Raw genomic sequence first — 12,019 nt, 5'->3', positions numbered from 1 at the left:
CCCTTCCACCCCACATCGCCAGACCCTCCCCACAAACTCAACTATCTCAGCCTGGAAGACAAGACCTAAAACAGCAGGGACCAGAGAGATTTGGAGGATCCATTCTTTCCTCCGACTCAGGCTCGGCTTCTCGACTTCTGAGTCTTTGGCTGAGGAGACATACTCCTTCAGTGAAGACACTAATGACCACCAGGGGGAGGGCCAGGAAAACTTAGTTGAGGAGAGATTGGCTGAGGGTTTGGGGGTGAGCCAGCCTGTAGCTGCCAGCCATTGACAGCAAGGTAAGGACTCGTGCATTTCCTTGAAGGACAGAGAAAAGCTTCAGATTGTTGTGATGACTTTTTGTTGGTGTTAGCCTGGGGTTCCTTGAATGAAGCTCCTTGAAAGGACCCTCACCAAATCTAGCTTGTGGATTTGTTACATGCATGACCGCCGCAGTGGGTGGGAGAAGGGGCTTGTTTTGAGAAATCTGTAAAGATTCCAGGGAGAAAGAAGCTCAGGCAGAAGAGATAGTAGTGGTAAAGAAAAAGAAGGCCAGCCAAGTTTCTGACCTTTGGGAAGCTGTGCTGGGATTTAGAATTTACATTAAGAACTTATTTCACTGGGGCACCTGGGTGGCTCAGTTAAGCATCCCACTTCAGCTCAGGTCGTGATCTCGCAGTTCGTGAGTTCGAGCCCCACGTGGGGCTCTGTGCTGACAGCTCAGAGCCTGGAGCCTGCTTCTGATTCTGTGTCTGCCCCTCCCCCCGCTCACACTCTGTCTCTCTCACTCAAAAATAAACATCAAAAAAAATTTACAGTAGACTTACTTAGCACCAAAATTTACATATCCTGCCATGCTTACATTTTTTTCTGTTGTTGTATGTTGCATAACCTCCTGATGTAATAGGAACCTGATAACAGCACCTGCCTGGTGGTTTTATTGTTACAGAGAAAATGCCATTTGGGGTGCCTAAATTCATTCACAGAACTAGATTTTTGACTGTGATTATTATCATGAACTCTCAGAATTAAAAAATATGAGGTATGTATCTATATATCTATGTCTATATCTGTATCTATATCTATATCTAAATCTATACCTATATCTGTTCCTATATTTCTGTATCTACATATGAAGCATTACAGACATATTTGAAGTCCCCAACCAATATACTGGGTAGAAATGTTTTTAGTTGAGATTTGAATTTATTTGATTGCTCATGAGGTTAACCATTACTTATGTTTTTCATTTTCTTGGGTGTGATTTTCTTCTCACCTATAATTTGTCCACTAAAAACGGTGTGTCCTTTTACTGATTTATAAATCCTGGATGCTAATCTTTTATCAGTTATATGCATTGCAAATTCCATTTCCCTGTCGGCGGCTTCTCCTCCCACTTTATTTCTGGTGTCTTCTTTTTGTACTCGAGTTTTTCATTTTAATATAGTCAAACACCACATTTCCCCTTTATGGTTTGCACTTTTGATATCTTGCTCAAGAAATATTCCTGTACCCTGAAGTCATGAAAACGCTTACATTTTTGTCTAAACATTTTATTGCTCAGCTATTGACATGGAGATTTGTAACCCACCTGGAATTCATTCTTCTGTAAGACATAGGCGGGAATCTAATTTTCTATTTTCCCCATATGGATAGATGGTTGCTCCTGGACCATGGCATATTCCTCTCCTCTGCCCCTGTTTCATATGCCTGCTCTGGCAGAAAATCAGGTTCCCACTTCTCACCCCCCAATTCTGTTGCCCTGGTCGATTTTCTAGTCTAGGATCACACTGTGGTTGTGAGAACATCACACTAAGTCTTGGTTTCCGGTCAGGTAAGACCATCTCCTTTTCCATTTGTTCTTCAACTTTGTCTTGGTTCTTCAGTTTGATTATTTATTGTTTATTGGTAACAAACTATCCCAAACCTTAGTGGCTTGAAACACTGACCAAAACAGAAAACAGACAAGTCGATGAACAAAACGTTGACATACTGTGGGGCGTGCATAAAGAGCATAGTGGGGGGCAAGGTGAAGGGAGGGTCCAACTGGCAGTGGGTGGCAGGCCCTCTGAGGATGGTGCCTAAAGCCTGCTGGTGTCCCAAAGGTCGAAGAGCATCTCTCTCCTGTGGGGCCTGAGCCTTGGGTGGCAGAAGGGGTGGTCCCCTCCCTGGGGCACTGTGGGCAGGAGGGACCCAGGCCTTTTTATCTGGGGACACTGGTTAATCAAGAATCCCTCTCCTCAAACTCCCCAGCTACATCAGCCACAGCCCTACCATCCCCTCTTGGCTCCTGGAGTTCTATCAGAAAAGGTCACACTTCCCATCCTCTCCTAGCACCGTTAGCATTCTTCAGCTCTTGCCATGATTGCTTGGTGTTACTATTTTGTCATACGTCTACCCCCTGTGCATGTGCACGCATGCGTACATGCAATGGGAACAGGGACCCAAAAGCACTGTGGCTAAAATTTCAGGTCTAGGATCCACCATTTATTAGCTATAAGACTTTGGGAAATTACTAAACTGTCTGCGTCTCAATTTCCCCATCTTTAAAATGAAGGGAAAGCACTTACCTTATGAGGTTGTTTAAGCCATTAAGGTATGTAGAGGAATGTGGCTATAAGAAACACTCCATAACTGTTGGCTTACTAGACTTAATCACCGCCCCTGAGCAGTGGCTGGAGGTCAGCAGGCCCCTATAAATAATGTGTAATGCCTATAACTCCAGGGGTTCTAGTCTGAGTAAATCCTTTGGTTTTGGACAGTGGCGGGAGGAACCTGACCCCTGGGATGGCTCGTGGTGTTATAGCCAGGAAACCCGAGTTGAGAAGACCATGGTGAAGATGGGCTCCCCCAGTGGGTATGTAGACTAAAATATAGACCAAGAGGCACTGTCAGGAGCCTAGCACAACAGAGGACCAGAGGTCTAATGAGGCCATAGGTCAGTGCTGATGGCCCTCTCAGAGCAAGGCCGGGTAGGGTGAGAGGTCAGGATACAGCAGGTGCCCAGCCTCTGGTAGTCAAATCTGGAGCACTGGAGGGGCAGGGAAGAGACCTGAGGAGCCAAGGTGATGCTCAGAGCATCCTGTTCTCCACCTCTTTCAACTCGGGGTTGTTCCTAGATGTCCCCAACAGCCACAGACTCGGGACAGAACCACATCCTTAACACTGGGAACCTGGGATGTCACAAGTGACAAGGAATTACTTTGCCTTCCTCCCTGAAGAAGACCTCATCATCACACCCCAGCCTGCCAGACCTCAGACCACCCACCCTTTTCCTCTCCAACCCCTCTCCCTTCCTGGCCCTGAAGCAGCCACACCCTCAGGTCCCATCCTGGAAGCAAAGCTGATGTCTCACTGTGACTGATGGCAAACAAGTTCCTGTCTGACAAAACCATTCACACTGACCAATAAGCAGTGAATCCCCTGTCCTCCAAGAGACTGGGACAGACACTGTATGACTCACTGGAATTTTGCAGAAGGGATCTGGCCTCCCACTGGCAGTTGGATTTGATGATCTTTAAATGTCACCCTTAAGAAGTAATGAATCGGCAATTCAAGCAATCTTTCCCATGACATGGTAGGACAGCACCCTCTGTCCCCATGGCTTAGAATTCCCACGATCCAGAGTCACTCCTTGGAGGTGCAGAATAAAAGAGGGCCCATGTCTCCGTAAGAGCCCTGTGGAAGTGTACTTGGGCAAAGCAGGAGGTGGCCCTCAGCCTGCTCTGTTGGAGATGAAGCTAGCAAGGTAGTTGATGGTTTCCATGGAAGGGGAGGGAGCCCAGGTCAGTTCCCTACAGTGGCTGCGGGGGCCACTATAGGGAAGGAAGCTCCCATGCCTCCCACCCCTGCCCAGCAAGGCCAAGTGTTAGGAGGGACTCTTGAGTGGAGGACACTGCCCACATACTGGCAGGGTCATTTGTGAGAATCAAAATCAGGAGGTCAGGAAGGAGCTCTGGTGGAGGAAAAGAACTTTCCAGCCTGGCTTAGCAGCCCTGAGAGGTAGTTGGGGGTGGATGGGGGGGGTTTCATGAGGAGAGTCACCAAAGAGGAACTTGCACAGTGTGTCAGGGTTTCACAGCCCCTGGTCAGGAAGGAAGTGAGGGTCACAGAGCGGGGAGAACATTGGGTCACTCGGAGGCACTGGGATCCAGACCCTATCTAATTGGACTTTGCTCTAATAGCCTTCCTCCTAGACCCTGGGGAAGGGAGCAGGCAGGTGTCTAGAAACCCCTTCTATGGGCCCCAGAGCCTGTCCAGCACAGCCTTTAGACTCAAAGCTTCTCTCCTCTGGAGTGATAAGGACTTTCTTCTCCTCCCCCTTCCTCACCTCCTTTGTAGGAAGGGATGACCTTTTGCTGGTTTGGGACCATCTTTGTCCCACCAAAATCCCCGTATCACTGGTAGGGCAACCCCACGCCTCACAGGTACTTGTTAAGTGCTCACTGCCCAGTGAAGTCTGCCTTCAGCTCCTGAGTTTCCCCCTCCAGGGCAGTCAAGTTGGAGGGCTGGGGTCTGCTTCCAGAGATGCTGGCATATTCCACAGTCAGAAGGGGGTCAGGCGTGGGCCTCAGGTTGGGGTGGGTGTTGACATAGATGGAGTCCTCAAGGTCAAAGTTGTTCAGGTGGGTAAGTGAAGCATAGCAAATGGCCCCACAGTCCTCGTCAGAGCCCATCTGTTGATTGGAGCCCTGGGAATCAAAGAAGATAGATGTTCATTGTACAGATCATAGCTGGGAATGGTCAGTGGCCCCCAGGCTGCCCAGAGCTGGGTAGAGAACAGAGACAGGGATAAGGTGTGGGACAGAGTATGGACCTTGCAGAGCCTCTGGGAATAGCTGAAGCCAGCAGAGTTGCCATCACTGACGATGTTTAAGAATAGGCTAAGGAAGGCTACGTTGGGTATGATCCATGGACCGGCATTGCCTGGCAGCTTGTTAAAATCTCAGGTTCCACCCAAGATCTATTAAATCGGTCTCTGGGGGAGGGGCCCAAGAAATTCTGTTTGAACACGTTTTCCAGGTGACTTTTATGCACACTCAAGTTTGAGTAGTGCTGAGCTAGAACAGCACTTGGTAGGGGTGCCATTTGTAGAGTTGATTCCAGCATTACAGAGGGTTGAACCAGATGGCTTTAGATCCTCCCAATCCTGCGATTCTGTGGTTTTAAGAGTCTCAGATCTTTAGACAAGACACACCTACCCAAGGGCAACAGCTCGGCCCTCAGCTCCCGAAAAGAGAGCACTTAGGGAGCCAAGCTTGTGCCGTGAGGCCCTCTTCCCCCTAGCCAACTGGACTGATGGAAGCCACGCCATAGGCTGGCTCTGGACCCATGGGATGGACCCCCATTAATAGCTGTCTCCTGTGGGGGTGAAGGTCAAAAGCTGAAGCAGTCAACTTCTCTCTCTTGAAGAGGTTTGAATTGGGAAATATGGGGCAATGGGTACGTGCAGATGAGGCAACATGAGGAGTCACACGTGATTCCAGGTCCAGACTGAACAGAAACTACAAGTAAACACAAGCTGGGGAGCTAAAAAAGACAGTAAACACTGACAACACAGATACCCAGGAAACCTGAGATCGCCTCTGCCCTGATGAGGAGTCTTTCCGGTGTTCAGTGGTCTTTTCCCTCTGGACTGAAATGTTGTCATAGACGTGGAGTTTGTCCTCACCTGTGAAGAAAAGAGTCCAGTTTGGGGCAGGGACCGCTCCCTAGGCTCCAGTCTCCTGTGAAGGCAGAGGTGATGGAGGCCCCCTCTGGGCAGAGGGGACCCTGGCAGGGGAGGGGCTGGGGCCCCGGCCCAGAAATCCCACCCTGCCCAGGACATTGCAGGGAGGTCACAGTAGGGTCACAGGCCTTGGCCAGTGCAGAGGAGTGTCCAGAGAGCAGAGGTTAGTGATAAGGAGCAAATCAAGCTGGCAGCCTGTGGCTCATTTGCATAAAACTGGTAAGCTTAATCAACTCAAGTCACTGAAAGTTCCAAACTGAAACATCAATTTAAGTATAATCTATTTGCTGGGGAAGTTATCTATAACGTCTTTCAAATTTTTGGACCAGGAGCCACAATGAGAAACATTTTATCTTATTCCGGCACATACAAATACACACACTCACACACTCACACTCCTACATATACGTGCGCCGCCCCCCCACACCCCTAAAAGTCCAATGAAAAAATATTTGTCCTTCCAGAGTGTACAAACCACTGTGACATTTTACCTTTTTATTTTGTTTTATGGAAATAGTATTGCGACCCACTAAATTGGCTTTGCACAGTTTGAAAAGTACGGATAGAAAATTTTACAATCCCGGGCACCTGGGTGGCTCAGTCGGTTAAGCGTCCGACTTCAGCTCAGGTCATGATCTCACAGTCTGTGAGTTTGAGCCCCGTGTCGGGCTCTGTGCTGACAGCTCAGAGCCTGGAACCTGCTTCGGATCCTGTGTTTCCCTCTCTCTCTGCCCCTGCCCCCCTCTGTCTCTCTCTCTCTGTCAAAAATAAAACAAACATAAAAAAACTTTTTTTAAATTTTACAATCCATTACTACGTTAGGATTTTTATAGCTTGAAAAATTAAAATCAATACGGCCCAGCATAACCCTGACTTGCTTCCACATTTCAATCTTGTCAACAGACACAACACTGGATTATATGGTTAATAAATACACAGCACATACATGCTAAACAAACCAAACAACAAAAACTAAGGCAGGAATCATTGAAAGGCACTAAACTGATAAGCCTTGTGCAAATGTTAATGCTAAAAACTTACAACTCAGAAGATTAAAAAGTCCTTCTTGTGCTTTTAGGGAGACAAAATTTAAAAACAACTGTGGCAACCAGGGGCGCCTGGGTGTCTCAGTCGGTTAAGCATCCGACTTCGGCTCAGGTCATATCTCCTGGCTCGCGGATTCGAGCCCTGAATCGGGCTCTGTGCTGGCAGCTCAGAGCCTGGATCCTGCTTCGGATTCTGTGTCTCCCTCTCTCTCTGCCCCTCCCCCTTCTCTCTCTCTCAAAAATAAATAAAACATTAAGAAAATTAAGAAAACATAAATACAAACAATAGTGACAATTAAAAACCAATACCGTTGACCAGAAAGGTTTTTAGATAAATTTGCTTAAAAATCTTTAACGATAGGTGGCTCAGTCAGTCAAACATTCAACCCTTGACTTTGGCTCAAGTCTTAATCTCACGGTTTGTGTCAGGCTGTGTCAGGCTGCACACTGTCAGTGCAGATTCTCTCTGTCTCCCTCTCTGTCTCTGCCCCTTCCCCTGCTTGCACTTTCCCTCTCTCAACAGAAATAGAGCTTTTTTAAAAAATAAAAAAAGTAAATCCTTACCTATAAAAATATGGCAAATTATACGATCCCAAAATGATAGCAGAATGCCCAATTTTAGGCAAATTAGGCTTAGAGGAAGCTGACCTTGAGCCTCTGAAGAGAATGATCCTGCCTGCTGTTCTGCAAAGCAAGAGCACCCAGGGGATCCTGGCCACCTTGTCTTGCGGGCCTCAATTTCCTTGGTGGTAGAATGGGCACAATAAGCCTGGTCCTCACGGCTCGTGGGCACGAGGACATCATGGCCACGCCCTCAGTGGTCTGCTCTGAACCAGCTCTGGGCTTTACCTTTCCTGGCACTTCCTCGGGCTTTCTTGAAGTACAGGATCATGAGGACCATGAGCACCAGCAGCAGCAGGACGGCCACCGTCGAGGTGGGAATGATGAGATGCCAATTGCTTTCGGAGCTTGGGAATAAGGAACAGCCAGCAGGGTGAGGAAAGTGGGAGCCAAACTTCTGCGGGGAAGCCATCCCTCTCCCCACGCGTGTGGTGATCATGACAGCCCCTCCCGCTGAGCTGGCCAGGAGGCAGTCCCATGGTCAAGGCCTCTGCCCCGTAAGCCATGCACGTCTAGCCACGTCTGGGCTATGTTTCCTCCTCTGTGAAAGGGGAATGGTACCAATGCCTGCTGTCTTTGCTCCTTTTCCTTTTTCTGGCTGCTGTCCCCTGACTTGCCCCCGGGCCCCTGTTGCAGGGTCTGCACTCACCCCTCCAACCTGCTCCCCTAAACTATTCTTGGTCCCGGCTCTGTCACCTCAGCCTGCCTGTGAGAGGCGCCCAGCTCTCAGAGAACACTGGTTTCCTGTGACCCACAGTTCTGCCACATGATAAACACATCTGGATAGGGCCTGTCTTAAGTCGAAGGCAGAACACAAAGACAGGCTTTCTCACACCACAGCAGGCTCCCCAGGGCGGCAAGCGTCGAAGCCCTAAGCCCCGGAGGCAGCCACTTTAGGAACACCTCTCAGCTCCATGACCATCTCCACCTGGTTTCTGGACATATTGCCTTGAAGCAAGGAACCATGGTTTGTGAGAGCCCCAGGTTCCCATCGCAGTGATGGTGGGTGGAGAGACGGCAGGGAGGATGGAGTCTGGAATAAGAGTGGCTATCAGGTCAGTCCCGGGGGGTCGGGGCCTAGAACCCATCAGGCAGGGGTAGAGAAGAAATCAGGCCGTGGGTTGTAGTAACGACAGAGTGCCCCCTTCCCCCGGACGCCTGTGGCTGGAAGAGGGGAGAGGCCAAGGAAGAAGCTCTGGGCACATGCCTGGCGCTGGGCCAGACACAATCCCACTTAATCCTCACAGCAACTCCGTAAGACGGTGGTTCTGCCCCGAGGCAAACTTGGCAGTGTCCGGAGACATTTTGGTTTGGTTGCCACACCTGGGTGGTCTCAGGGAGGTTTGTGCTGTTGCTGTCCCATGGGCAGAGGCCAGGGACGCTGCCGCCCGGGACACCCCTTGCAACAAATGTCAGCCTTGCCCAAGGTAAGCAACCCTGCTGTAAGGTGAGAATGTCCACTGGCCCCATTTTGCAGATGACAAAACTGAGGCTCCAAGAGGCCTGAGGCAAGTGACCGGAAGCATTCTGCCCCCCTGAGAGCCAGGCGTCTGTGGTAGCTGGAGGCATTTGGCACAGTTGGCCATGGCAGGGGGGGAGGAAGTGGAGGACGGAGAGGACCGGGAGGCAGGTGACAGTACCTGTCGGTGACAGAGCTGGCGGCGGAGGTCCAGGCTGTAGTGCTCCTGGTGCTCGTGGTGGAGGGTGTGGTTGTAGCTGAAAGACACGACCACGAGAGGAGCACTCCCATGTGTTTGCTCCGCATTGCGGGCTCCCCACTTCTAGCCCGTGGCCCTGGGGAGGATGGGCCCACACAGGGCCCTGGGCCAAGTGGGGGTGTTACTCTGAGTGATGTTGGGTTTCCCTCACAGTGAAGTGCCACCGTGCAAGTGGCTTTAGATTAGGACTAAACCATCACTTGGCTATATTCCACAGTCTTTTCTGTGTTCTTTGAACATATCATGTACTTTCCACCCATAATGCATCCCTCCCACCTGCCCCCACTTTTGTCTGGGGGTCCTGCTCCTTCAGTAAGGCCCAGGCGGTATCACCTCCTCTGGGGAGTCCTCCAGGAGAATCCACACCACTGCTTTCTCCACCAACCTGGTCTCTCCCTTCCACTGGGCCGCCACCCAACATGCTTCCATTATGCCGCCCACCACCCACCCTCCTAACCCTTTACCTATGTATCTGCCTTCCTGGGGTGGGAGGGCGCTGTGGGCTCCTCCAGCACAGGAGTGGGTCTCAAGGTTTCTGATTCCCCTTCTAGAGCACAGCCCCTGCCCTACATGGGGGAGGGCGGTGAGCCACGGCTTAGATGGTGACCGGCCAAGCAGCTGACCTGCGTCCTCTGGGTGCCCAGCTCACGGAATGGCTGAGCAGGCTTGGAAGGAGGGCAGGGGTCTGGGAAGATGCCATTCAGGCTCCAACCATCACAGAGAAACTCGGTGGGTGGGGGGCAGGTTTGCCACTTGGAGGTTGTTTTTTTTTAATTTTTTTAAACGTTTATTCATTTTTGAGAGACAGAGAGAGACAGATCATGAGCGGGGAAGGGGCAGAGAGAGAGGGAGACACAGAATTGAAGCAGGCTCCAGGCTCCGAGCCGACAGCACAGAGCCCGACGCGGGGCTCGAACCCACAAACCGTGAGATCATGACCTGAGCCGAAGTCGGACGCTCAACCGAATGAGCCACCCAGGTGCCCCAACCACTCGGAGGTTTTCAAGAAATACACCTGGGGCCTCAGATGGGGAGCACTGCCAAGCTCCCCATCTGAGGCTTATGGTCTCTCGACTATAAGGGGCAGGTCCAGGGTGAGGACCCATGTCTTCTGAGCCCTCGGCCGCTGCACCTCCCAACCTCACCCTTTAAGCCCCACGTCTGCCTCACTGACTGGCTGCCTCCTGCCTGTCTGCCATTTGTTAACCCAACTGGCTTCCTGGGACTCAAGCACAACCCTTTGAGAGAAGGTTAGGGGTTAGGGTCAGGGGTGGGGATGCCCAGGAGCGGCCCAGTCACCAGCCAGTCTCGTCAAACTTGAGGGAGCCTTACAGTCATTAGAAATCAACGGACGAGTCTTGTTAGTAGCAACAAAACTGTTCAGAGACACATGTGATGGGAAAGGAAGAACAAAGTGAGCCAGCAGGTCTGAGTTCTGCTGGTTCTGCCTTTAATTCACGGTGACCTTGGGCAAAGGGCACTGGTTTTCGGCTGTGAGAGCCAAGAAGAAAATGCTTTTAGAGTCTTCTCTAGCTCTAACACCTGTGGTTTAGGAAGGCTGAGGACCACACGAAGAAGGGCAAGAACTCACCCCGAGATACCACCAGATGGAATTTTCTGAGAACAGAGATCTCTGAGGATTTGTAGAGTCCACATGAATAAAATCCGGAGTCCTTCACCCTGAGCTCAGTCATGGTGACGATGAAGTAGCCTAAACTGGAATAATCCTGAATAGAGTTTCGAGGTTCCCCGGACACTCTCGGGAGCCTGGTGTTGGAGGCTAACACGATACAAGTATCTGCTGAAATGTCCCTGCACAAGACTCTCATCATGTTTGAACCTGTCCAGGGCGGGTACAGGCACTTCACGGAGACCGTCTCCCCTTCCAGTTTGCGCAGCAACAGTGACTTCTGTTCCCAGGAGCCTGAAAAGAAACTCGGGTCAGGGAGCAGTTCATCTGCCACTGCGGGGCCAGGAGATAGGTGCCTTCCTCCGCAGAAAGGGCCCCAGAGGCAGCCTCAGGCCACAGCCCCACCCTGCCCCTGTCCCCTTCTGGCCTGCCTCACCCGGCCACCTGCCCCTCCTCTTGCCCTGTTCCCTCCCTCAGTCCTCATCACCTGGTGATGCCAGGAGCATCAGAAGGACAGATAGCAGCAGGTGTGTGCCCCCCCCGGCCATGGGCCCTCTTCTTGAGCCGGGGTGGGAGAGGAAGTCCCGAGGACAGGGAGCTTCTGGCTGGGGGACAGGGGTGGGGATTCAGCACAGCCACCCTCGCTGGTCCGGGGGAAGAAGCGTGCTCCAACGGGGCAGTAGGAGGCCTGGGAGGAGGGGACCTTCCCGCTGCAGGTGCTACATGTGAGCCCTGAAAGGCGTCAACCCCGAGACTGGACTGAGGCTCCAGGGGACTCTGCGGCTACTGCTGTGGCTGTCTCGTGCTCAGCCTCTTCCTCCTTGTCGCACTGGGGTTGGGATGTAGAAAGCTGTGGAAGCCCAGGAAGAAACTCTGGTGAAAGCAGAACCTATTTCTCCTTTCTTTCTCTCCTCTAGCTGACCACTTCCTCCCAGCCCTCAGCTACCTCCTCCCCACCCGGTAAAGCAGTGGCTGACGGGGAGTGACCCAGTTAGGGGACACTTTGGAGGTGCCCAGTGGTCTGAGCCTTCTTCTCCAGGCCTGCCTGGGAGCTGGGGGGGTTGTGTGGGGACTGGAGGGGCAGAGGAGAAGAGAGAGGGAGAGTCATTTCCAGGAAGAGGTGCAGGGAATCAGGGAATATTCTGGCAAGGGTGGGAAAGAATGAAGCGGGGGAGCATAACTGGCAGGGGGGGTGGGGGAAGAGGATCAGGGAGGCTGGAGGGGAGTCTCCCCACCCCAGTCACCCCATGTCCCCAGCTCCCAGCCTGCCATAATCACTCCCCAAGCATTTGTC

The 12,019-nt window shown here is 51.5% G+C and overlaps 1 protein-coding gene across 2 annotated transcripts; it reads right to left on the bottom strand.

Moving 5' to 3' along the window:
* Positions 1 to 1,519: 1,519 nt before the first annotated feature.
* On the bottom strand, positions 1,520 to 11,938 carry LOC109271594 (trem-like transcript 4 protein). Of its 2 annotated transcripts, none has more exons than XM_019457075.2 (6): positions 11,213 to 11,938; positions 10,687 to 11,019; positions 9,018 to 9,093; positions 7,606 to 7,724; positions 5,556 to 5,653; positions 1,520 to 4,673 (listed from the first exon to the last, which is right to left on the bottom strand). In XM_019457075.2, the coding sequence occupies exons 1-6, from the start codon at positions 11,271 to 11,273 to the stop codon at positions 4,425 to 4,427; spliced, it is 936 nt and encodes a 311-aa protein (XP_019312620.2). In that variant the 5' UTR covers positions 11,274 to 11,938; the 3' UTR covers positions 1,520 to 4,424. The 2 variants fall into 2 exon arrangements, with proteins under 2 accessions (XP_019312620.2, XP_019312619.2); XM_019457074.2 differs by having other exon boundaries at positions 5,547 to 5,653; positions 11,213 to 11,923.
* Positions 11,939 to 12,019: the final 81 nt, after the last annotated feature.

The sequence above is a fragment of the Panthera pardus genome, unplaced genomic scaffold, assembly GCF_024362965.1.
Source record: "Panthera pardus isolate Hobbes unplaced genomic scaffold, ASM2436296v1 HiC_scaffold_17, whole genome shotgun sequence".
NCBI classification, from domain to species: Eukaryota; Metazoa; Chordata; class Mammalia; order Carnivora; family Felidae; genus Panthera; species Panthera pardus.
This window is presented reverse-complemented; position numbering and strand designations above follow the sequence as displayed.